At 39.3% G+C, this 27,370-nt stretch overlaps 1 protein-coding gene across 2 annotated transcripts in view; it reads right to left on the bottom strand.

Annotated features, from left to right (window-relative positions):
• The window catches only part of LOC140736050 (brefeldin A-inhibited guanine nucleotide-exchange protein 2-like), a 143,638-nt gene that overhangs the window by 93,563 nt on the left and 22,705 nt on the right, over nucleotides 1-27,370 (bottom strand). Inside the window, exons 2-7 of one of the 2 annotated variants that reach the window (XM_073061761.1) lie at nucleotides 26,025-26,055; nucleotides 25,509-25,641; nucleotides 22,442-22,585; nucleotides 9,172-9,351; nucleotides 5,297-5,558; nucleotides 2,439-2,528 (exon numbers count right to left, since the gene is read on the bottom strand). In XM_073061761.1, the coding sequence (XP_072917862.1) occupies nucleotides 2,439-2,528; nucleotides 5,297-5,558; nucleotides 9,172-9,351; nucleotides 22,442-22,585; nucleotides 25,509-25,641; nucleotides 26,025-26,055 (840 nt within the window). Of the gene's footprint in view, nucleotides 1-2,438; nucleotides 2,529-5,202; nucleotides 5,559-9,171; nucleotides 9,352-22,441; nucleotides 22,586-25,508; nucleotides 25,642-26,024; nucleotides 26,056-27,370 lie in introns of those variants that run through there. The other variant, XM_073061762.1, reaches the window with a different exon arrangement.

The raw sequence follows: 27,370 nt of genomic DNA, 5'->3' as shown, positions 1-27,370 counted from the left end.
GATCCATTTCTGGTTTTAAGCTGATCAGTTAAAGATAATGGAGAGTGTCTGTTACTCAAAAGCTAATTTAAATCTGTAAAATAAAAGAGCAACCTGTGTGCTTGTGGAAAATATACTTAACTAGGAAAATAGCTCAGGATTCTGTACTGACGGGAAACAAATTGGTCTTAGACCATAAGACATGAGGGCAGAATTAGCCATTCAGTCCATTGAGTCTGCTCTGTCATTCAACCATGGCTAATTTATTTTTCCTCTCAACCCCATTCTCCTTCTTTCACCTAGTAATCTTTAAAGACTTTACTAATCAAGGTCAATCAATCTGCACTTTAAATATATCCATTAACTTGGCATCCAAGTTATCTGTGATGGTTAGTTTGCCAGATTCATCACCCTTTGGCTAAAATAATTCCCCATCTGTTCTAAGGGGATATCCTTGTATTCTGCGTTTGTTCCCTCTAATCCTAGACTCGCTATTGGAAGCATCATTTCCACATCCACTCTATCTAGGCATTTCAATATTCGATAGGTTTCAATTTTTCTAAACCAGTGAGTACAGGCCCAGAGTCAACAAATGCTCTTATGTTAGCCCTTTCATTCCTGGAATGATTCATACAAATCTACTCTGAACCTTCTCTAATGCCACATCCTTTCTTAGATATGGGACCCAAAACTGTTCATAATACTCAGAATGTTGTCTGACCAATGCCTTATAAAGCCTCAGCTTTACATCCTTGCTTTTCTATTCTAGTCCTCTTGAAATGAATACTAAAATTACATTTGCGTTCTTTACTACTGATTCAATCCACAAGTTAAACTTTATAGAATTCTGCACTAGTGTTCCCAAATCCCTTTGCAATCCAGTTAGAAATTCATCTATGCCTTTATTCCTTCAATCGAAGAGTATTACCATACACTTTCCTGCACTGCCACTGCACCATCTGCCACTATGCCCATAGTGATCTTTCCAAGTCCTTCTGCAGATTCCCTGCTCAACAGTAACTGTGCCTATACTATCATCTGCAACATCCACATCATTATTATATAACGTGAAAAGCAGCGGACCCAATACAGACCCCTCTGGAACACCACTAGTCCCCAGAAGCCAACCAAAAAAGGTCCCTTTATTCACACTCTTTCCTTCTGCCAGACATCTAATCTTCTGTCCATGCTGGTATCTTTCTTGTAATAGCATGTGTTCTGAACTTAAGTATCCTCATGTGCAGCATCTAGTCAAAGGCATTCTGAAAATTACAGTAAACAACATCTATTGACTCTCCTTTACTATCATGCCTGTTACTTCCCAAAACAATTCCAACAGATATGTAAAGGCAATATTTTCCCTTAAGGAAACCATGCTGACTTTAGTCTGTTTCATCGTGTGCCTCCATGTGCCAAGACCTCATTCTCAATAATGGACTCCAACATCCTCCCAATGACTTGTATCAGGATAACTGGCTCATAATTTCCTGTCTTTTGCTTCACTCCCTTTTTCAAGTGTGGAGACACATTTGTGATTTTCCATTCCTCAACTTTTCCAGAATCGTGATTTTTTTTTTTTTAAAAAGGTCACTACTATTTCAAGACTCAAGATTATTTGTCATTTCTGAATACCTAAGTGTTAAAGGAGAACAAAATGACTATTACTCCAGCTTTGAAAAACAAAAGCACCATTATTGGGAGCCAGAGAAGCTGCTACATCTCTGTACGCTACAACCTCTTCAGCTACCTCTTTCAAAACTCCATCTGTTCTAGGTGACTTATCTACCTTCAGACCCTTCAGCTTACCGAGCAACTTTACCTTATTAATAACGACTACACTCACTTTTGCCTTCCTGGTGCTCAAATTTCCAGCATGGTGCTGGTGCTTTCCACAGTGAATACTGATGCAAAATACCTATTCAGTTTTGTAATGCGAATTGTCCCCATTACTCCCACTCCAGCATTATTATCCAGCAATCTGATGTCCACCCTTGCCTCTCTTTTACTATCTGAAAAAGCTTTTGATAGCCTCTTCGAAATTATTCACTAGCTTACCTTCATATTTTATCTTTTCTCCACATATTGCTTTTTAGTTGCTTTCCTTTGGTTTTCAAAAGCTTCCCAAATTTTTTGCTATATTGTATGTCCTTTCTTTCATACTGTCTTTGACTTCCCTTGTCAGCCACAGTTGCTTCATCCTCTTTAGAACACTTATCCTTCTTTGAGCAAACCGATCCTGCATCTTCTAAGTTACTGCAGAAGCTCCAGCTATTGCTTCTCTACCCTCATGCCTGCTGGTATCCCCTTCCAATCAAATTTGACAGATCTACTCAAATGTATCTGTAGTTACCTTTTTATGATTCTACTTTACGAATTTTGTACACGTACTGCATAGCTGTAGATCTATTGATATCATCCACAGCACCAAGCTAAATTAATTTCAAGATGTCTTGGACTACCTTTCGTCACGACGGCCACCATTTCCTCCAATATTTGTCCCACGATCTCCTCCACATTCACATTTTCTTCATGATTTTCACTCAAAATGCCTAAAGTTAAACAATAAAATTAGAGTATGCAATACCAAAAACTTTGGCTGAAACAAAATACATAGAATACTTACTTTAGTTCACAAAAGTATAATAGTATTGAAATTCTGAAGTGACACACAAATTAAAAACAAGGATACTACTCCATGTAATTTATCTACATGTACAAAAGTACACCAAGTAAAAGGTGATGCGTTTTGGAAATCAAACAGGGATAGCACCCCAGGGAATGTTGATTGATAGAAAGACTTGGGAGTTCCAATCTGCACAGGTAGAAACGGTGTTGAAGACATATGGCATGCTTGCGTTCAGAGATAGGAAAATAGAATATAGAATTTGGGTGTTACATTGAAACGTTACAAAACCTTGCTAAGACTGCACTTCATGTATTGCATGCAGTTCAGGAAGGATGTTGCTACACTGGAGAAAGTGCAGAGGAGATTCACCAGCATGATGCCTGGATTGGATGACCTGATATAGGGACAGAGTGGATATGCTGGATTCGCTTCTCTTTGAGTGAAGAATGAGGGGGCAACCTGATAGAAGTGTATACAGTAAAATAAAAGGCACAGGCACTTTAGGTAGAGGTTTCACAAACAAGAGAGCACAGATTTAAGGTAAAAGGATTTTTAAAGGAGATTTGAGGGGAATGTTTTATTTTAAATATTATTTATATACACGTACATACAATGTGGTGGAAATAGACACAATAACTATGTTTAATAAATATTCAGATAAGCACTGAATTAAGCAAAGTATCAAAGGATGTGGCCCTAACTTAAACAAATGGGAACAAGGTATATAGGCAAATAAGGGCCATTTTCTGTGCCATACAACTATGACTCTGAACAAATGATAGCATCAGAAAAAATTTCACATATATCAAACAATGCTTAGCTATTAAATCTGTTAATGCTCCTCAGGAGCTATTAACAGGCCTAGGCTAATTAAACATAATTTTGGGCTGAACAGCTCCGGCAAAAATCAGGATTAGCTATAAGCAATGTTTCCTCCAAGGTGTGCATGCGCACACATCTTTTGCTACCAGTGCACAAAGGAATTTGAACTGCACATGAAAGGTTGTCACCCTCCATCTTGTTGGCATGTTAAGTATATTTTACAATCGTACACAATCACATTTCCTTTTCTGGTTTTTAATGCAGATGGCGTGGACAACATGGAGTTTGTGATGATTTGTCTACAGATTTTAGAACAGGCTTATTTATACTGCTGTTTTTATGCTTAGAATAGCTTCAGGTTTACTTCCATTTAAAAATTCAGTGCGCACATGTTGTCGTCACTGGGCAAAAAATTGCACAGCACAAGATTTTTGCATACGCTGGTCATTACAAATTAGAGGGAATATTGGCTATAAACTAATAAGGCTATGTTAAAACTCAACAGTTTGTCCTGAAACAACCATGCAGATAATATGGACAAAAAAAAACAAAAAACCACACCAACATTTCTACTTCCTCAGAAGGCAAAGGAAATTTTGGATGTCCCCATAGACCATCACCAAATTTTATAGTTGCACCATAGTAGCATACTGTCTATATACATCACACCTTAGTGTGGCAACTACCCTATTCGACATTAAAAAATGTAGTGCTGTGGATACACCTCATTCCATCACGAAGGCCAGCCTCACCTCCAGTGACTGTCATCTTTCTCAAGGCAGTGGAAAATGTAGAACAACTATTGAAAAGACCCTTGTACCTCAGTCATTCTCTCTTCTACCCCACTTCCACTGGTCAGAAGATTTTAAAGCTTGAACACGTACACAGCCAAGCCCATAGACAGCTTCCATATTGTCATTATATGACTCATGAATGAACTTCTTGTACATAAAGTTTAACTTGATCTCCCAGTCTACTTCACTGTGGGCCTTGCACCTTGGTGTCTACCTCCACTAGACAAACAGTATATTCTGCATTTTGTTACTGCTTTTCTCTTGTGCTACGTCGGCGTACTGATGTTGTGAAATGATCAGTACAGATGACATGCAGAACTGTTTTTTTTACTACATCTCAGTACATATGACAAAAATAAACCAGTTCAAGTCAACCCAAGGTCAACCAACCTTGGGAAAATACTGTGCCACAAATTTGCTCCAAAGAAAATTAAAATGGAGCTGAGTATTTCTAAATCAAACACATCTGTGCTTATTGATCATGTCCTTAAGGCCTGACTATTAAACTTCATCCATAATTTTTCTTACAGAACTTTAAAATTAATATAGCAGTCATAAACCAGTGATTTTACTTACTAACAATTGAGGCTCTAACTATGACAAATAGGAAATATTAAAGTCTATCCAAAGATAAAAATTATAACTGACATGATTAACATTAACAGAAAATCAAGGAATATTGCTACTTAAATAATATTGCACAGATTTGAAGCACGTCATTATTGGCCACACTAGTTTATTCCTGAAGTGTAATGATTACAAACTTTACATGCATATTGCAAATCGTAACTTCCATCTCAGTTTCTGCTGCAAACTTAAATTAACAATACCATGTTTAAAGGAAAGTCCATCTTTCATGCTAAAATTATATTTATTACTTTCAAAAGTGTTTTATTTCCTTGGGAACTATAAGCATATAAAATGATACTGAACTACTCAAGAGATGTTTAGTCAAGATAGGGTCTTCGTAGTCATCCTCACCTATAACTAGATTTTGTTGCTCAGTAGATCTCAAAGTCTGAGATGGGCCCAAATTATAGTTTCTAAAGCAAAACAAATGAATAAATATCAACACCTGCAGCATCAAAAAATTGTTCAGACTCCACATCATCTTCTTTACGAACTGTCATTGTTTCATTTTCTATTTCTACACATTCAATTTGTGTTTTCTCTTGCATCATATTTATTTGGTCTGCTTCATTTTCAGAGGTAGTCATTTTGGTCGAACACTCTTCTATCTGATCGAGTTGTGGAGAACCATCCAAACTGTGCGTTCCAGATGATGGACGGAGATTATGTTGTTGTCTGTTTTTCTCAAGGTCTTTTGCCTCTTGTACCTTTAAAATATAACACAGTCAACATTCAGTCAGATTACCACTGGAGGATCATTTTCCAAGACATGTTGAAACAATCATTCCGGCAGAAGAAAACCTTTTCCACAAAGAACAATGATTAAAAAAAGCATCAGTGATGGCACTGTGCTTACCGTTGTTCCACTACATGCCTTGTGGCACTTCAGATGGCAACCTTGCCGTTTCCATAGCATTTGTCTGTTGTTTTTTTTATGAGGCCGAGTTATTAGCTTGATGCTCAAGCCAGCAAGGATGGTAAGTGTGCAAGGAGACAACTGGAGTTGAACCCAGGACTCCTCAGCTCGAAGTCCGGTGCAGACGTCACTAAGCCATTGGCCAGCACTGTACTTGATAGAGTTGGGTAATTAAGCAACTTTTACAAGATGTTATAAAGGCATGGCCAGTCAGTTGTACATAAAGCCAAATCTGAATTGAGATACAAGGAGAGACTGGGGCTTCTATCCATTGGAACATAGGAGGCTGAGAGATGACCTTATAGAGTAATACAAAATCATGAGTATGGATCAGGTGAATGGTCACAGTCCTTGTCCCAGAGTAAGGAAGTCTAAAATGAGAGGGCAAAGATTTAAGAGGAAAGATTTAAAGGGGATGCAAGAGGTAATTTTTTTCTACACAATGGTCACTCATTGAACATGTCAGTAGAGGTGGTGCAATTACCTACTACATCTAAGAGATATTCGAACAAGTACATAGATAGGAAAGCTTTACAGGGATATAGGCCAAATTCAGCCAATAAGATGCACTTAGGTAGGCAACTTGGACAACAAGGTTAAGTGCTATATAAATCTTTTACAATGAGACATCACAGAATATCAGTGCTATTTTGATCAATGTTATACTTCAAAACATGATATACAATTAAAAAATTCAATTTTTTTAAAAATCAAAGTACTTACATGTTACCACATACAACCTTGAGACTAATAAGTTAAAGGTTCAATTTTCCAGCTCTGCTCGCAGATTACCTCAATTTAGAATTTAACCTACACATGAGGCAAAGACATTAGATAATGTCAAATTATGGGGGAGAAAAAACCACAGCAGTGCCTCTACATTCTTAGGAGTTGCGAAAATTCAGCACGGCATCTCCAACTTTGACAAACTTCTATAGATGTACAGAGGAGAGTATATTGACTGGCTGCATCACTGCCTGGTATGGAAACGCCAATGCCCTTGAACAGAAAATCCTACAAAAAGTAATGAATATGCCCTAGTACATTACGGGTAAGGCCCTCCCCATTATTGAGCACATAGGGTCCCCCAACACCCAGGGCACGTTCTCTCCTTGCTGCTGCAATCAGGAGCCTCAGGACCCGCCATCAGGTTTGGTAACAGTTATTACGCTTCAACCATCAGGCTCCTGAACCAAAGTGAATAATTTACTCAACTTCACTTGTCTCATCATTAAAATGTTCCCACAACCTATGGATTCATTTTCAAGGACTCTTCATCTCATGTTCTTGACATTTATTGCTTATTTGTTTATTATTATTACTTTCTTTTGGTATTTGCCCAGTTTGGTGTCTTTTGTACACTGGCTGGATGTCCAAGTTGGAGCGTGGATTGACTGAATTATCCCCACAAGAAATTGAATATCTGGGTTGTATATGGTGACACACATGTAATTTGACCATAAGTTTACTTTGAACTTTAACAGCTATTTTATCAAGCAAAATGCTTCCAAATCCAATGAAACTTATTTTAAAAGATTCCTGTAGGTTAAGTTCCAACAGGAAAACTATTTAAAACAGTTAAATGCAGCATTAATATTATAGACCAGTATTAATAGCGTGCACACTGCATCTACCATCTGCCCAAGGAACAAGCACACAGGATTATACCTTTCCACTGTCACGACTTCTGCTCAGTGCTGCATGTTCTTTCCTCAAATCAAATCATTACTTTCAAATGAAAATTGCTCAATCATTACAATGCAGATCAGTACATTTCAAAATTCTGATGAAGTGATAAGAGAAATAGTGCCTATAGAACGCTATATGCAAAGTGCTCACCACAAAACAATGTTGTTGAACAGTAGCTGGATCTTTTTTTAAAAAAAACAACAAACTGCTATAAGTGTTTTACTTCTGTTTTGCATTCATTATGTGCCATGTCATATGACGTGGGCAATCGTGGTCTTGATCATGAATGTTCCTGGCAAATTTTCTACAGAACTGGTTTGCCGTTGCCTTCTTCTGGGCAGTATCTTTACAAGATGGGTGACCCCAGCAATTCTTCAAAGATTGTCTGCCTGACGTCAGTGGTCACAAGACCAGGACTTGCGATTATGCACCTCCTGCTCATATGACCATCCACCACCTGCTTCCATCCTTTCACATGACCCTGATGAGGGGTCCAAGCAGGTGCTACACCTTGCCCACAGGTGACCTGCAGGCTAGCAGAGGAAAGGAGGGTCTTACACCTTCTTTGGTACAGATGTACAGTTGCAAGAAAAAGTTTGGTCTCATCATCCAAATCTCATTTGTCCACAGAATATTGTCCCAGAAGTGCTGTGGAACATCTAGGTGGTCTTTCGCCAACTTGAGACATGCAGCAATGTTTTTGTTTGGAGAGCAGCTATTTCCATCGTGGTATCCTTCCATAAACACCATTCATGTTCAGTGAATGTTCATGAACAGAGTCTTTAGCAAGTTCTAGAGATTACTGCAGGTCCTTTGCTGTTACCCTTGGGTTCTTTTTCCACCTCCTTCAGCATTACACATTGTGCTCTTGATGTGATCTCTGCAGGACGCCCACTCCTAAGGAGAGTAGCAACAGTACTGATTCCACCCCATTTGTAGACAATTTTTCTTACTGTGGACTGATGAACACTCAGATCTTTAGACCGCAAATCTCAAAATAGCGTTTGTAGAAGGCATTATCGCAGAGGTTCACATACTTTTATTGAACCTAGACTGTGATTGTTTAAATGCTGTACTCAGTATTGATGAGAACTGGAACAATTGCTTTTGTTATTAGTTTAGGCAGATTGTGTTGGTCTATTATTATGACTTAGATGAAGATCAGATGGAAAATGGTTTTGAAGTTAAGTGTTTCAAGTGGCAAATAATTTTTTTTTGCCTACATTCTTAGTGAATAGGTTTGGAAACAGGTAGGAAGTGCGGGGATGAAGGACGATGACAACAGCAAAAAAAAAAATCACCATGACTGCTGTTCATCTCCAAAAGCTTCTTTAACATGTATTGTTGCACCAGAATTGACCATAGTGCTCAAGAAAACAGTACAGCTAATTTGCACTTCCTACACACAAATAGAAAAGCATTAAGCCAAAACAGAAAATGTTTAAAAAACCTACCAAATTAAACAGCATCTGCGGAAAAAGGAATATTAATTGTTCCTCTTTCCATAGATGCTGCCTAACCTACTGAGCTTCCCAAGCATTTTGTTTTTATTTCTTGCACCTACAGGTGCTCGTATGTAGCATTAAACTAAAGAAGCCAAACACAAAATTAGCCAATTTAATTAGAAGTACTTTCTCGTCTGCATAACTTGACTATGCATGCTTATCGTAACAAAAAGGCTCAGCTCATAGAGAACTATTATAATAAACACATACCACTTGATTTTCCATCTTGGTAAATATGACATTAAGCATTTGTGTGAGAGTAGCTTTTGCTGTAGTTTGATTGATCAAATTTTTACTAGCAAGGTAAATATTGTAGCATGTCCGGACCGTTTGCAAGATTGTTCCTTCATGGATTTCAATGTAGGATGAAGTCACAGCAGTGAGCAGTGCCTGAAATAAATGATCAGCAAATTAATAAGCAGTGATTTCTACTTAAAGTATACAAATTCAATACAATTCACTTTGTCATTTCTAGATTTTGAAAATGTGAGTAAACTTCAGAATGCAGCAAAGCGACACCCACCAACTATTTGAAATAACATCAGCACATTTTATAGTACTAAGCTCTGTAAAGTTCAGAAGTTCCTCATGTACATAAATGGCATGAATGGTACAAACAGCTGAAAACAACACAACTCAAATTGAAACATCAAGCTGATTATGATGAAAGTGGTGCAGTTGTTAAATCAATTTAAAAAACAGATTTGGATCTGACTGTTAATCCAACCTGCCACCTGTGCACTATGCTCTCTCTCTCCCCCCTCAATCTTTGTGAGCCCAAGGTCTACAACATACCTTGTATAACTACAGATTCTTAACAACTAAGATCTTGATTCTACATCCATCCCTAAAGTGCAGGAGGCCACAACAGATGACCAGACCCCGAGATCACATCCACAAGTTCTTTTCCCAGACATTTAAAAGGTTAAAGGCCCTGGCTCCAATGACGTGAGAGGGGGAGGGGGAGACAGGTCTCTGGTGTATGTCCAGGAAGGGAGGGGAAATCAAGGGAACACATACTAGTCCTCATCGAGCGATCAGTGGAAAAGGTGAGCATTTTCAAGGTCCTAGGTGTCAACATCTGTGAAAATATACCCTGGGCACAGCATACAATTAGAAAAAAGGCACAACAGCTTCTATATTTCATGAGGACTTTAGGCAGATTAGGTATGTCACCAAAAAGTCCACAATCAATTCCTTGGTCTCATTGATGTTGAGTGCAAAGTTGCTGTTATGACACCATTCAACCAGTTGAACGCAACCTGTACGCTTCCTCATCACCATCTGAAATTTTGCCAATAGTTGTGTCATTGGCAAATTCATAGGGTGCCTCGATTCTCCGGCACATTCTGCAATACTCAGAAGCTAATGTCAGGATAGTGTCAAAACTCACTCAAGGTCATCCTGTTCACTTGGGAACTACTAGTTGGCTCTTAGCAAAGTCTGTGCCATTAACAGGGCAAAGTGGGTTTCTTCAGAAGGCAGTGAAATACATTTTTACTTCCTGCATATACAAAATCTTCCTTCACAGGAACTTGCCTTTGACGAAATGGAGCAACATACATACAAATGCAAACAACATTACATAGAAATCAAACAACCCACTGTATACACAGATCTTTGTTGTGACCCTGCATATCCAAATTTCCTTCAGCTGGAACTTTCCATTTAAACCTATTCAAACACATTTCCATTACTGTCAGAGTGCCAAAACAGGCTTGAAGTTATTGACATCATTAATGATTGTGACAAAGGCAACATACTGTACCTTGCCTTTCATGAACCACCTGCAACCTTCAGCAAAATTAACCTTAATGTTCTTACCTCATAATATTTCCATTCTGGATGGAAACCAATTCCATTATTGCTAACACAATCCCATGGCAAAATCAGAACTGATAGTCCTTCATAGTCTGCATCAATACCTTAAGGTCCTACAATTACTTATTCTCAGAGTTCTGTGCGCTACCCCTCCACAACATCTAAACACTATATGAATAGATATTTCTTACAAAGCATATGGATGATAATAGTTCTAAATCCAGAGCTTGCTAATTTTTAGTTGACTGTTTGTAATGGAATAAAAACTTCAATCTAATTTGCTCATATCCTTCAGTGAAGAAAATCCTTACTGAACCAGAGCTTAAAGTAACTCAGGATCCATTGCAATGTGGCTAAATCTGTTCAGAAACAGAATTATAAGCGCTGACATACATCATAAAATGTGTTGTTTTGCGGCAGCAATACAGGGTAATACATAAAATAATTACCATCAGTTACAGAAGAACTACACTATTCTATACATAGATCAAGAGCACGTGGATAACTCAGGAGAAGGTAAGATCACTCAAGGATGGGGGGGGGGGGGGAGACACTTGCTTAGATTGAGAGGATGTGGGTGAGGTCCTTCATGAATATTTACATCAGTATCTACCAAGGAGAAGGATGTGGAGGTTAGAGATATCAATGCTGAGTATATTAAAATGCGAGGCCATTTTAAGGTAATGGAGGAAGTATTATTGGATCTCTGAAAGTATATTGAGGTGGATAAATCCCCAGGGCCTGATGGGATATACTCCAGGTTATTGAGAGAGGCAAGAGATGAGATTGCCGAGGCCTTGACCAATATCTTCATTTCATCCCTAGCCACAGGTGAGGTTCCAGAGGACTGGCAAGAAGCTAAAGTTGCATTATTCAAGAATGGAACCATGAATAATCCTAGAAATTATAGACTGATGAGTCTCACAGCAAAGGCAGGGAACTTACTGGAGAGAATTTTTAAATTTTATGAGAATTTAGAAAACCATGGCCTAATTAGGGAGAGACAGCTTGGGTTTTTTTTTGTGGGACAAGTCACATATTACTAACGAGATTGAGCTTTTGGTGAAGTGACAAGGGTGATTGATAAAGGTACAGCTGTGGATATTGTCTCCATGGATTTGACAAGGTACTTAAAGGGAGGCTCATTCAGAAGATTATGATGCATGGGATCCATGCTGCATTGGCCATTTGGAATTAGAACTGGATTGCCACAGAAACAGAGGGTAATGGTTGAAGGGACTTATTCAAGATGGAGGTCAGTGTTTAATGGTGTTGCACAGGAACCTGTACTGTGACCTCTGCTGTTTATAACGTGACCCAAGTGAAAATGGAGATGGGTGGGTTAGTAAGATAGCAAATTATACAAAGATTGGTGGTGTTGTGATTAGGATTAGCATAAAATTCAGCAGGTGAAAGATCAGTTGTAGATATGGTGGAAAAATGGTAGATGAAGTTTAAACTGTCCAAATGTGAAGTGCAGGTTAAATGTAAAGAGGCAGTGCACAGTTAAGGGCAAAGCCCATAACAGTGCTGATGAGCAGAGGGATCGTAGATTCCAAGTTCAAAGTGGTTGCACAGGTTGATTGGGTGGTTAAGACAACATATGGCATGCTTGCCTTTATTAGTCGAGCTATGGAGTTCAAAAGTTGGGAAGTTATGCTGCAGCTTTTTTTGAATTCTGGTTAGATTGCATCTGGAATACTTCACATAGTTCTGGTCACTCCATTATGGGAAAGTTATCGAGGCTCTGGAGAGGGTGCTGAAGTGGTTTACCAGGGTACAGCCCGAATTAGAGGGCATATGCAGTAATGAGAGTTTGTACAAACCTGCGTTGATTTCTCTGGAGCATTGGAGGCTGAGGGGACATCTGGTAGAAGGTTTACAAGATTACGAGAGGTATAGAGAGAGTGGATCGACAGCATCTTTTGCCTAGAATTGAAATGTCTAATACCAGAGGGAAGGCATTTAAGGTGTGAGGGGGTAAGTTCATAGGAGCTATGAGGGGTGAGTTCTTTAACCTCATTTCCCCCCCAGGAGTGGGGTTGCCTGAAATATGTTGTCTGGGAAGGCTGTGAAGGTAGATGCACAAGGGATTTTTAAGAGATGTCCAGATAGACATACGAATGTGAGAAACGGAAGGATACGTACATTGTGTAGGCAGAAGGGATTAGTTTCGTTGGCCATTTGATTCCTAATTTATTTGGTTTGGCACAACATTGTGAACCTAATCCTGTGTACTGTTCAATATCAAAAATAAATAAGTGGTGCAAAAGGAGAGCAAAACATGAGGAGGGATTCATGGTCCATTCATAAATCTGATGGCGGAGGGGATGAAGTTGTCCCTAAAACAGGGTGTGTTCAGACTCCTTTATCTCCTCCCTGATGGGACCACTGAGAAGAGGCCATGTCCTAGATGGTGAAGGTCCTTAATAAGACCATAAGACATAGCAGCAGAATTAGGCCATTCCGTCCATTGATTCTGATCCACCGTTCCATTGTGAATTCCATTCACCTGCCTTGACACCCTGACAAATTAAGAAACTAACTCCACTTTAAATATATCCAATGACTCGGGCTCCATAGTTGTCTGTGGCAATGAATTCCACAGATTCACCACCATCTAAATGGCAATTCCTCTATTCTGAGGCTGTACCCTCTTCTCCTAGACACCCACTTCTGGAAACATCCTCTCCACTTCCACTCCTCCTTGGCCTTTAACTATTCAATAGTTTTCAATGAGATCTCCCCCCACTCCCATTCTTCTGAAATTCAAGAGGGCAGAGGCTCAGAGCCCGCAAACGCTTGTGTTAACCCTTTCATTCTCTGAATCATTCTCGTGAACCTCCCTAGACCCTCTCCAAGGCCAGCACATCTTTTCTCAGATCAGGAGTCCCAAACTGTTCAAAATACTCCAAATATAGTCTGCCAATGCATTACATCCTTGCTCTTATATTCCAGACCTCTCAAAATGAATGCTAAGTGTGCAATTGCCTTCCTTACCATCGACTCAACCTACAAATTAGCCTTTAAGGAATCCTGCAAGAGGACTCCCAAGTCCCTTTGTACCTCTGATTTTGAATTGTCTCCCTGTTTAGAAAATAGTCTACTCCTTTAATCCTCCTACCAAAGTGCATGACCATACACTTCCCTACACTATATTCCTTCTGCCCTCAATTTTTCCATTCTCCCACTTTTTCTAAGTTCTTTTATAGACTCCATTTCCTCAAAACTACCTGTCCCCGCAATTAGCTTCATCTACTGTCACAAACTTAGCCATAAAGCCATCAATTCTGTCACTGACATGTAACGTGAAAAGAAGCTGTGCCAACACCTACTGCTGCGGAACGCCATTTGTAACCAGCAGCTAACCAGAATAGGTCCCCTTTATTCCCACGATTTGCCTCCTGCCAGTTAATCTTCTATCCATATTAGTATCTTTCCTGTAATACCATGGGCTCTTATCATGTTAAGGAGCCCTGTATGCAGTACCTTGTCAAAGGCTTTCTGAAAATCTGAATAAACACCATCCTCTACTTTGTCTGTCCTGCCTATTACTTCTTCAAAAAATTCCAACAGATTTGTCAGCTGTCCTTGAGGAAACCATGTTAACTTTGGCCCAATTTATCACGTACCTCCAAATACACCGAACCTCATCCTTGGTAATGGACTCCAACTTCTGCCCAACCAATAAACTCAGGCAAAATGGCTTATACTTCATGAAATATGCTGGTGATATTAAACCTGACTCTGATTCAGATCTTTAAGCACTCCTCCTTAGTAACAGCAACAATACTCACTTCTGCCCGCTGATGCTCTCAGATTTCTGGCCTACCGCTGGTGTCTTCCACAGTGAAGATAGAGGCAATATACCTAATAAGCTTGCCTGCCATTTCTTTGTCCCCCATTACTACCTATCCAGTGCCATTTTCCGGAGTTCCAATATCCACTTTTGCCTTTCTTTTACTCTTCATATATCTGAAACAACTTTTAGTATCCTCTTTTACATTTCATCTTTTTTCAGCTTATGGTTTTTTCTTAGTTGCCTTCTGTTGGTTTTTAAAAGCTTTCCAATCCTCTAATTTTCCATTAGAGTTCTTTATATTTTATGCCCTCTCTTCTACTTTTATGCTGTTTTTGACTTCCCTTGTCAGCCACGATTGCCTCCCTCTAGAATAGTTCATCTTTCAGCTCTATCTATCCAACCTGCGCCTTCTTACTTGCTCCCAGAAACTCCTGCAGGTGTCCCTTTTCAATTAACTTTGGCCAGCTCCCAGTTCCTCTCTCATGCCTCTGCAATTCCCTCTACTCCACTGTACCAATGATACATCTGATTTTAGCTTTACCCTCTCAAACTGCAGGGTGCATTCTATCATATTACAATTACTGCCTCCCAAGTTTAATTACCTTACGTTCCCTAATAAAGTCTGGTTCATTATGCAACACCCAATCCAGAATTGCCTTTTCTCTTGTGGCTCAATCACAAGATGCTCTAAAAAGCTATCTTGTAGGCATTCTACAAATTCCCTCTTTTGGTATCCAGCACCAACCTGATTTTCCCCAATCTACCTGCATATTGAAATCTCCCACAACTATCATAACACTGTCATTTTTACATGCCTTTTTAATCTCCCATTGTAATTTATATCCCACACCCTGGCTACTGTTCAAAGTCCTGTATGCAACTCCTCACCAGGGTCTTTTTACCCTTGAAGTTTCTTAATTCTACCCTTATGGGTTCTACATTTTACAATGCGATGTCACCTCTTTATAAGGATTTGATCTCATTTTTTAACCAGAGGCATCCAACCCCTCCTCCTACCTGCCTGTCCTATTGATACATGGTGTGTCCTTGGATATTATGCTTCTTAACTATGATCTTCTTTCAGTCACGACTCAGTGGCACCCAAAACAGCATCCCTGCCAATTCTAACTGCACTACAAGATTATCTACCTTACTCCGTATATTGCAGGCATTCAGTCCTGAATTCATCAATATTTTTGATTTTGCCCCCAATGTTACACTTCAACTCATCCCACTGACTGCAATATTTGCCCTTTCATCTGCCTGTCTTTTCTTCAATCTTACTGTGCACTGTATCTACTTATCTAACAACTGCCCACCCTCAGCTTTATCATTCTCATTTCCATCCCCTTGCTAAATTTGTTTAAATCTCCCCAGCAGCTATAGCAAACCTACACGCAAGGATATTGGACCCCTCAGGTTCAGGTGTAACCCATCTTTTTAAGACAGGTCATACCTTACCAATGATGCAGAAATATGAAGCCCTATCCGCTGCCCCAATTCCTCAGCCACGCATTCATCTGCCATATCATCCTATTCTTACTCTCACTGCTATATGACACAGACAACAATCCAGAGATTACTAGCCTAGAGCTCAAGCTTTTTTAAGCTTTCTACCTAACTCCGTATATTCTCTCTTCAGGACCTCCTCCCTTTTTCCACCTACATTGTCACTTCTGGCTGCTCACCTGCCCCCTTTAGACCGCTGATGCAATCCAAGATATCCCTGACCCTGGCACCTGGGAGGTAACATAACATCTGGGTGTTTCTATCGCATCCACAGAATCTCATGTCTACTCCTCTAACTATAGAATCCCCTATTGCTGCTGCATCTCTCTTCCTTTCCCTTCGGAGCCACAGAGACACAGTGCCAGAGACCTGGTCTCTGCACATTCCCCCTGGGATGTTGCTCCCAACAGTATCCAAGTGGTATACTTATTATTGAGGGGAACGGCCACATGAGTACTCTGCATTGACTGTCTATTTTCCTCCACTCTTCCGACAGTCACCCAGGTACCAGCTGCCTGAAAACTGTGGGCGAGAGGGGGATGACTACCTCCCTGTAGCTCCAATCTTTCACTTGCTCATTCTCCCATTTGACTTGAAGGTAATCGAGCTGCAGCTCGATGCATTTCATGTAGGTGTAGCTTGTAGCTTTCAGACAGACCGCAAATCTCTTAGTTCCCACATCTTACATTGTTATGAGTGATGAACAGACCTGATGGAAATGGGGTGCAGAGTTAACCAATTCCCCCCCCCCCCCCGAGAACCACGAACCATTACTGTTGCTATGCTGCTCATGAGAGAGAGAGACGAAACACAGGCAAGAACATCTGCTACAGATAAGAGGGGGAGACAGACTGTTGATTTACTGTATTATGACTCTTCCTGGATTACTTACCTTCCACTACAAGGACTTTACTTTGCTTGTTAACATTCCTCAGGAGATAGCAGGAGTGGCCTGATTTGATGGACACAGTCATTTAGAGTTGATGGATAGCTGAGACCCCGTGAGTGGGGATAAAAGACAAGTCTGGAGAGACACCCTTCAGACACACCAGTGGACACTGACTGAGCATTGGGAACCCACAGAAAGGTGGGGGCTTCGGAGACTGAACCAGGAGATCGGTCAGTAAAGCTCACAGTGTTACAGCAGGGGCAGTGGGGACTTGTGTGTGTGTCCACTCATGCCAGAGTGACGAGTCCACCACAGAAGAACGGTCTAGCTGAAGAACAGAGGGGTCATAACTGAATGACCACAACGATACGACGGATTAAGAAAGCCACAAAAGGTTTGCCTGCCGCAGCTGTTGCTATTACATCTCGCTCGCTCTCTCTAATGATTTCAACACAACAACCATAACCACCTCAGCATTTATGAACTGAACTCTATACTTTCCTATGACAATTCATTTACCCCTAGACATTGATAGAGCTTGTTTATTATTGATTATTATTATTATTCCTACACTTTTAGGTTTATTACTGCTAACTTGTTTTATATGTATATTTGCATTTTTGATATTGTATTGTGTAGTTTACTAATAAACACCTTTAGTTTGGTACTACCAGACTCCAACAGATTCTTCTTTCTCTGCTGGTCAGACACCCAGTTATGGGGTACGTAACAACATAAAGAACATAACACTACCTGGACCCATTCTCACACTACCTATGTACTAAAGGACAAAGAACGAGAAAGAAAACTTACTAGAAACTTGTTTATAAGCTCTGCCTGTGCTTGTCCAAGTCTGTTGAGCCAAAGCTTCCAACTCTAATAGAGGCCCACTCCAACACTGGCTGCTCCACTTACACTTCCCTTCTTTGTATTGGCTCAAATAAAACTCACCCCTGACAAACTCGTTCATTACAAATGGCTCCGGCTCTGCAATGATGTCTCTCTCACTCATTACTTCTAATTATGGATGGTTACCACCATCTTGAGGCATTGCCTTTTTGAACATGTCCTCGATGGTGGAGAGGCTAATACCCATGAGTTTACAACCCTCTGCAACTTTTTCATAACCTGTCCAGTGGCCCCTCCAAACCAGACCAAAGTTTGAAGTCATAATCAAAGTACAAAAATGTCACCACATATTACCCCATCTGTTTCTTGCAAACATGACAGTAGAACAAATACAATAGAATCAATGAAAAAGTACACAGACTGACAAGCAACCAGTGTTCAAAACACAAACTGTGCATATGCAAAAAGTAATAATAATGACAAATAAATAAATAATGCTGAGAACATCAGCTGTAGAGTCCTTGAGTGTAGACAGTGATGCAACCAGTGAGAATACTCTCCAGAAGTTTTCTATAGTCTTGGTGACACCCCAAATCTCTTCAAACTCTGAATGAAATATAGCCGCTATAGTAGCATCCATACCCACTCATGGGGAAGGCTTTGGGAGTAAACCCACAGGGAAAAATCCAGAGCTGAAGTTCCAAAGGCCATCCGACATTGAGTTCAATGCTGACTGGCAACTCGCGTGACACTACTGATACCAAACTGTATCAGTCTCTGCCGTTCCTTTGAGTTCATTAGTTGTGTAGAGAGAGGGAGCTTGCTACATATCATACTGTCCAGGCTTGCGTATCTAGACAGCTAGGACACAATATCCATGTTCAACTCTGACCTCAGAGGCCTCAGACTCAGAATAGCATCCATGTGTTGGGCGCAGGATAGATCTTCAGAGATGCTGAATCCAGGGACTTGAAGCTGTTCACTCTTATCACTGCTGACCCCTTGAGGAGGACTGGTGTGTTCTCCCACTTTCCCCTTTCACAACCAATTCCTTGGTCTTACTAACTTTGAATGCAAGGTTGCTGTAGCAACGCTACTCAACCAGTCAATCTCACTCCTGTACACTTACTTATCATCAACTGAGATTCTGCCAACAAGTTATAACATCAGCAAATTTATAGATGGTGCCTGAGTCGTACCTAGCCACATAATCATGACTGTAGAGTACAGCACAGCAGAGCACTAGGCTAAACATGCACCTTTGAGGCAAGTCTATGTTGACAGAGGGGAGGAGATATTATTTCCAATCCGGATTGACTGTGGTCTTCCAATGAGAAGTCAAGGATCCAGTTGCAGAAGGAGGCACAGACTCACAAGTTTTGAAGCTTGTTGATTAATACTGAGGGAAAAGATGGTGTTGAACGTGGAACTATAATAAATTGCCTTACACGCAATTCTGTTCATGGGCAAAGTAGGAATGGACCCCAAATGTTACCCTCTATAGTGATACCCACATTCTATTAACAAAAGCTTTTAAACTGAATAGCTGAAATGTTAACTTAAGAAAATGTCTGAAAAGCTGAATGAATTTTCGTTAAATCTCAAACTACCATTAGCTGTAGGGCAAGATGGCAGGCAACATGTCAGAAGGTTTATGGAATAAAGTGGCTCATCTTACAAGCTTTGCTCACAACAGAAATTGGGTCTGCAATAATGCACAACTTGGATGCATTTTATAGCACTAGGTGCAACTCATACCTTTTGTCCACAGGGCAACAACAGTCACAAGGATGAAACCATAAAGAGGAAGGATAAGAAAATAAAAGGACATATGTACGTATACAGAAATAAAATGACTGACTTTTGAGGATCTAGTTTCTTGAAAAATAGTTTTGTCACAGGCTTGAGGATGGGTGAAGCAAAGACACAGCCAATGATCTGAAATGATGGCAGGGACAGATGTTGCCTCTCCTGAATACAGAAACCATTCTTTTTCAGTACGAGTCATTGCATAACAAACTATGATGCAAAAAACAAACTAGTCATGGTTATTGAACACAATTCATGAATTTTTTTTTATTGGTTATCTGTGTCTGCTGAAAGCTAGATCTGTGGCATTCAAGTCTGGCTATCCAGGTCTGTACCAGAAAACCAGGTATGATCTGTGGAGAGCTATTACAAGGGCAAAGTGACAATTTCAAACCAGGTTGGAGGTGACATCGGACGCACGAGAACTCTGGCAGGGCTTGCAAGACATTACTTCCAGATGAACTCAATGCTTTCTATGCCCACTTTGAAAGGGAGAATACAACTACAGCTGTGAAGATCCCTGCTACACCTGACAACCCTGTGATCTGTCTCAGAGGCCGATGTTAGCCTGTCTTTAAAGAGAATGAACCCTCACAAGGCGGAAGGTCCCGTTGGGAGTACCTGGTAAAGCTCTGAAAACCTGTGCCAACCAACTGGCGGAAGTATTCAAGGAAATTTTCAACCTCTCACTGCTACGGGTGGAACTTCCCACTTGTTTCAAAAAAGCAACAATGATACCAGTGCTTAGGAAGAATAACGTGAGCTGCCTTAATGACTAATGCCCAGTAGCACTCACATCTACAGAGATGAAATGCTTTGAGAGGCTGGTCATGACTAGACTGAACTCCTGCCTCAGCAAGGAGCTAGACCCATTGCAATTTGCCTATCACCACAATAGGTTGCGTCTACTGACAGAACCAAAGGTCAGGATTGAATCAACCTCAATGGCTCTCCACATTGCTTTAGACCACCTGGACAACACAAACATCTATGTCAGGATGCTGTTCATTGACTGTAGCTCAACATTTAATACCATCACTCCCACAATCCTGATTGAGAAGTTACAGAGAATGAGCCTCTGTACCTCACTCTGCAATTGGATCCTCGACTTCCTAACCAGAAGACTACCATCTGTGTGGATTGGTGATAACATATCCTCCTTGCTGACGATCAACACTAGTGCACCTCAGAGGTGTGTGCTTAGCCCACTGCTCAACTCTCTGTATACACGTGACTAGGCTTAGCTCAAATACCATCTATAAATTTGCAAACGATACAACCATTGCTGGTAGAATCTCAGGTGGTGATAAGAGGGCGTACAAGAGTGAGATATTCCAACTAGTGGAGTGGTGCCTCAGCAACAACTGGCTACTCAACATCAGTAAGACGAAAGAGCTGACTGTGGACTTCAGGAAGGGTAAGACGAAGGAACACATACCAATCCTCATAGAGAAGTGGAGAGAGTGAGTTCCTGGGTGTCCAGATCTCCGAGGATCTAAACTGGTCCCAACATATCGATGCAGTTATAAAGAAAGCAAGACAGCAACCATACTTCATTAGGAGTTTGAAGAGAATTAGCATGTCAACAAATACACTCAAAAACTTCTGTAGATGCACCGTGCAGAGCATTCTGACAGGCTGCATCACTGTCTGGTATAAGGGGGAGAGGAGGAGAACTACTGTACAGGACTGAAAGAAGCTGCAGAGGGTTGTAAATTTAGTCAGCTCCATCTTGGGTACTAGCCTACAAAGTACCCAGGACATCTTCAAGGAGTGGTGTCTCAGAAAGGCAGTGTCCATTATTAAGAACCTCCAGCATCCAGGGCATGCCCTTTTCTCACTGTTACCATCAGGTAGGAGGTACAGAAGCCTAAAGCACACACAGTGATTCAGGAACAGCTTTTTTCCCTCTGCCATCCGATTCCTAAATGGACACTACCTACTTTTATTATAAAATATAGTATTTCTGGTTTTTGCACTTTTTAAAATCTATTCAATATATGTATACTGTAATTGACTTACTTGTTTATTTATTATTATTATTTTATTTATTTTTTTCTCTTCTAGATTATGTATTGCATTGAACTGCTGCTAAGTTAACAATTTTTACGTCACATGCCAGTGATAATAAACCTAATTCTGATTATCAATAGAACACAATTAACTAAATGATAGAATTATTCACATGAACTTGTACATACTAATTATCATTAACCTGAAGCTAACTTGCAAAGGTCAGCCAAATATTTTACTGTCGATAACTATGAAATGACCAAACTAGTCACATTTTTCAGGTCACAACTGAACAGCCAACATTATAGAGCAGAATTTACGATTAATTCATCTTGTTTCAGGACAAGAATAATAGTTAGGTAAAATAGAAATGTTTGTTCCAGTACCTGTGCTAGCATGCTACTACCACACACATTCAAGAAAACAAAGTTCCATTTTAACTCAAAATCTTACATTGCACATTGTTCCATTGAATATTTCAGGACCAGATCATAGTAAATGGAAGTAATTTATGTTTCATTACATGATCATAATTGTCTCAGGAGATGAAATTGTCATTAAGCAAAACAAACTAAAATTCAGAATGGGAGGATGAAAATGAGGATTAGAGAGGTTTATAAAAAAGCTTTAACATAATTGAACTGCTTTAGAGCATACATGATCAAATAACTGCAGACATTTAAACAACTGCAGATAAAGTTTCTAAATATTAGTATTTCTTCATCTATGGACATGACAGAATCTGCACATGTAACTTTTATTCAGATTTAATTAGAATACAAACATACCTTAATTATCTGAAGTTGCACACCTTCATCTGTTTGAGTTCCTTGAAAACATCCACAAATTGTTTCAATAATCCTATCAATTAGCCTCTTTCCAGTTGAACTGTCAGGAGCATTACCAGTGATATGTCCATAAGCTAACAATTTCTGTCAAAAAAAAAGTCATAAGGACCTACTATTTAGAAAGTAATAAAAAAGGTGCATTATATGCCAATACAGCTAAACACACAAGGCAATGAGATGAAACTTCACAACATCCCTATTATATACAAATGAAATGTTCAGGCAAGTTTTCTTATTTGTGAAGTTAAGAAATACTTCTTAAAAATTCTATGAATTCTTTATCATGTACTCCCAAGAATCACTTTATGTAGATTGGAAATTTTTCTATTCATTCATCACATTGTATAATGAACTGCCCTTACCAAATATGATCAGCTTGTGAAGGAGAACAATGCCACATATGTGGTAATTGCCTGATCCCAGTTATTTACAAGATCTACAGTGCCTATAAAAAGTATTCACCCCCCAGAAATTTTCATGTTTTACAGTTTTACACTATTGAATCAGTGGATTTAATTTGTTTTTTTTGACACTGATCAACAGAAAAAGACTTCTGTGTCAAAGTGAAAACAGATCTCTAAAAAGTGATCCAAATTAATTACAAATATAAAATACAAAATAATTGATTGCATAAGTGTGCACCCCTTCAAGTCAGTATTTAGTAGATGCATCTTTAATGCACTTATATCCTTGAGTGTGGGGATAGGTCGCTATTAGCTTTGCACATCTGGACACTGCAATTCCCCCCCCCCCCCCATTCTTCTTTACAAAACTGCTTAAGTTCTGTCAGATTGCATGGGCATTGTGAGTTTAAAGCTCTTTTCAAGTTCAGCCACAGATTCTCAATTGGATTGAGGTCTGGATTCTGATGTCGCCACTCCAGGACATTAAGTTCGTTGATTTTAAGCCATTCCTGTGTAGCTTTGACTTTATGCTTGGGGTCACTGTCTTGCTGGAAAATAAATCTCTACAAAGTGATCTAAATTGATTATAAATATAAAACACAAAATCATTGATTGCATAAATATTCACCCCCTTCAACATTACACACTAAAACATCACTGGTGCAGCCAATTGGTTTTAAAAGTCACAAAATGTGTTAGATGGCGATAAGTTTTTGAGACCTGTGTGCAGTCAAGGTGTTTCAATTTACTGTAGTAAGATATCTGGAAGGTCCAAAAAGTGGTGAATCAGTATCCTGGTAAAAAGTATATCAAGACAACAAAAGAACACTCAAAGTAACTCCGTGAAAAGATTATTGAAAAGCACAAGAGATGGATACAAGAAAATTTCCAAGTTACTGAATAGCCCTTGAGGTACAGTTAAATCAATCATCAAGAACTGGAAAGAAAATAGCACAGCTGTAAATCTGCCATTCTTAAAACCTGAGTGACCATGCAAAAAGGGGACTAGTGAGGGAAGCTACAAAGAAACCTATGACAACGCTACAATTTCTGAGATGGGTGAGACTACACCCATCACCAGTCACAGATTTATGGGACAGTGTCAAAGAGAAAACCACTGTTGAAAAAAAACTCTCAAAATCTCGGCTAGAGTTTGCCAGAAGGCATGTGGGAGATTCTGAAGTCTGTTGGAAGAAAGTGCTATGGTCTGATGAAACCAAAATTGAGCCTTTTGGCCATCAGACTAAACACAATGTTAGGCATAAGCCAAACACTGCACACCATTAAGAACACACCATCCCTACTGTGAAGCACAGTAGTGACTGCATCATGCTGTGGAGATGCTTCACTGCAGCAGGCCCTGGAAGGCTTGTGAAGGTAGAGGGTAAAATGAACATAGGGAAATCTTGGAGAAAACCTGATGCAGTCTTCAAGAGAATATTCTTTCCAGCAAGACAATGACCCCAAGTATAAAGCCAAGAGCTACACAGGAATGGCGGAAAAAACAAAGTTAATGTCCTGGAGTGGCCAGTCAGAGTCTAGACCTCAATGCAATTGAGAATTTGTGGATGGAGTTGAAAAGGGCTGTTCACTCATGATCCCCATGCAAACTGACAGAGCTTGAGCAGTTTTATAAAGAAAAATGGGGAAAAAAATGCACTGTCCTGATGTGCAAACGTCAAATGTACTCATTTCCATAGATGTTGCCTAGCCTGCTGAATTCCTCTAGAACTTTGCACGTGTTAGGTGGGGGGGGGGGGGGATACTTTTTTTAATTACTCGCATTGTAACTTTGCTTTGTTGTCTTGAGGATCTGCAAGAGCTCCAACTTCTCCCTACACATAACCTGACAAGTTGTTCTCTTATTTTTACTTCTCTTTCTGTGTGATGGGGAAAAAAAGATTGCTTGAACCAGAGAAAATTCTAAAGTGAGTGAAAATTACCAAAGGAAAAAAAGACAGTGAATTCAAGTGAGAAAGAATGTAATGCAATTTAAAAACGTGAAGAGCAACACTTTAATGCAGATAAATATCCCAAGTCACACGATAATAAAGGAAACAGACACAGAATAAAATACACTGTGATGCTTAAACTAATTGATTCAAGACAAGTTGAAAAAAGAAAGTAGTAAGTGAGCTGATAAGGAGTTTTGGCCACCTTTACTGGTGATCAAAAAAAGGTACCATTGAAGTATAGTTTTTTTCACTGATCTCTGTACGTCTTTCAGATTAAATCTCCTTATTCAGGAACTTAAAACAAACATTAATTGCCTATTTAAAGACAGTTTTTTAATGACATTTGTTTAAGATTATGAAACTGTTGAGGATAACTAGCTATGCAAGAGGTTAAACAGGCCAATTTTTTGTATTCAATTTCAGTCTCGCAGAGATGGCAGATAAGAACTGCTGCACTTAATTTCAGTATAATTGTTTTAATATTGACTGCCACAGGAATGTGGACCTACTACATACCAGCATTTTTTAAAAAATGATGAATAGAGAAACTCTGTTAGTGAAAGAAACTATAAAGTAGAACAATAAGGGTAACTGTAGCTTGCGTATTATTTACATTCATGCTTAAAACATTAGGTCAAGTTAGCATACTTGCAGACAGTCCAAAGACGTGCTGACGATACGAGGGGATTTTGATTGACAAGCCAACTCAAAAGGAAGAAAGTACTTATCAGCCTCAATGAAGTTTGCTTTAGGTATTGTAGAACCATGTTTCTCTCCCGATCTAAAGAAAAATCATAATTTTGAAAAAAAAACAAGTTGAAAGAAACAGATTAAGAGCACCTGCAAATGTAGTAACATCTATGGATTTACTGGAAAAAGAAAAATTAATATCCTTTACAAAAGCAAAGCTAATTATTTTACAGCAATTGACATAATGATATTCTTTGTTAAAGCTTCAATGCAAACTTGACTGATACCAATGCAAAATCAAAATACTTCACATTTATATTTTAACCATTTTAAATCTAATTCAACATACATAATACAAAATATTTGATCACATTTCAAAAGGGTGTGCATTTTCTGCTTACATCCTCCTTTTGTAGGGAATATAATATAGGAATATACAATTCAGCCTTCAGGAGAAAAAGCAGTATGTCCTACCTTTGTTTTTCTATTTCAATTTTAATTTCTTCTGTTGAGAGAAAAAAAAGTGAACTGAGTTACTAAGTTGATGCACAACACATTCTTCAATTATGTAACATTTTCAATGCTGTAATTGAATTAATACCATGAAAGTTTCATCACTCTGTACATTTCTAAATATAAGCAAATGGTCCAAATATCTTCTAAACTACACAACAAATGCAAAATTAAAGTCATGTGCAAACAAGTCAGTACTGCATGCTATGCTCAGTAAGTCATCAATACTGCACTGACTAGTTATAGAAATTTCGTTCCTGTTATCTATTCAGTGACAAACGTAATATCAAGAAACGTTAAGCAGAAGAACCATTTCCATGTCAATGGTGGAAACAAACACAAGTAAACTATTTCTATGTAGCATGTCTTGTGCTGTCACAGTACAGAGCCGAAAAATCAGTGAACACTCACCTTCAGGTCTGAGAGAAAAAAACCTCATGATCTTTAGCTCAAGGGAAAAGTCTGGAGATAAAACAAGCTTCAAGGAAATGGAGAGGCAGGAGCAATTCAGGAGGAAGGTTTATGAAAGTTTGGAAGGAATTAAGGACGAAATTACAAAGGGATGACAATGCAGGGAATATCAAATAATTAAGAAACAAAATCCACTACACAAGCTTTAAGTGGAAATGGCAAAATCTCTATCAGGTGTGGCTGTCTGAAAATCTGAATGGCAATTTCTGGTCCCACCTGTAGACTGCAAAGGTGCAAACAACTTCATCAAATGACAAGGTATCCATCTGCATATTTCCTTTAAACTGTTTCGGAACAAAAATGATGGCAGCAAAAATTTTCTAAGGTGATTGGCAACCTCAAATCACAGTTGTGGATCTGTGCTTCATAGACCCTTTGCCCAAATTGTAAACGTTTTCTTTAAAGTTGATAAGGTCACATCAATGAGAAACTTTTGAAAAAAATTTAATGAAATATAAAACATCCTTTCACCTGGATGAAGTATTTCAGGAATGGAACAATAAAAAGGAAGAAGTACAAGGCAAGGCATTTACCTCCTGTTCATTGTCAAGAAGTAGCACAGGAAGAGGGCCTTCAGAATATTTAAGTGGGAGACATGATGTTTGCTGAAGTAGCAGAACAAGTGAAATGCAAGGACTATTGGGGTGGAAGACAGGAAAACAGCAATATAGTCTTGGTTCTCATCTGGAAAAGAAGGCAGCAGAAGCAATGTATGGAAATTGAATTTAGGAACACAGAAAACCTACAGCACAATACAGGCCCTTCGGCCCACAACGTTGTGCCAAGCATGTCCCTACCTTAGAAATTACTAGACTTCTCCATAGTCCTCTATTTTT

This window comes from Hemitrygon akajei, chromosome 11 (genome assembly GCF_048418815.1).
Source record: "Hemitrygon akajei chromosome 11, sHemAka1.3, whole genome shotgun sequence".
NCBI lineage: Eukaryota > Metazoa > Chordata > Chondrichthyes > Myliobatiformes > Dasyatidae > Hemitrygon > Hemitrygon akajei.
The sequence above is the reverse complement of the archived record's forward strand: the minus strand, read 5'-3'. Positions and strand labels throughout refer to the sequence as shown.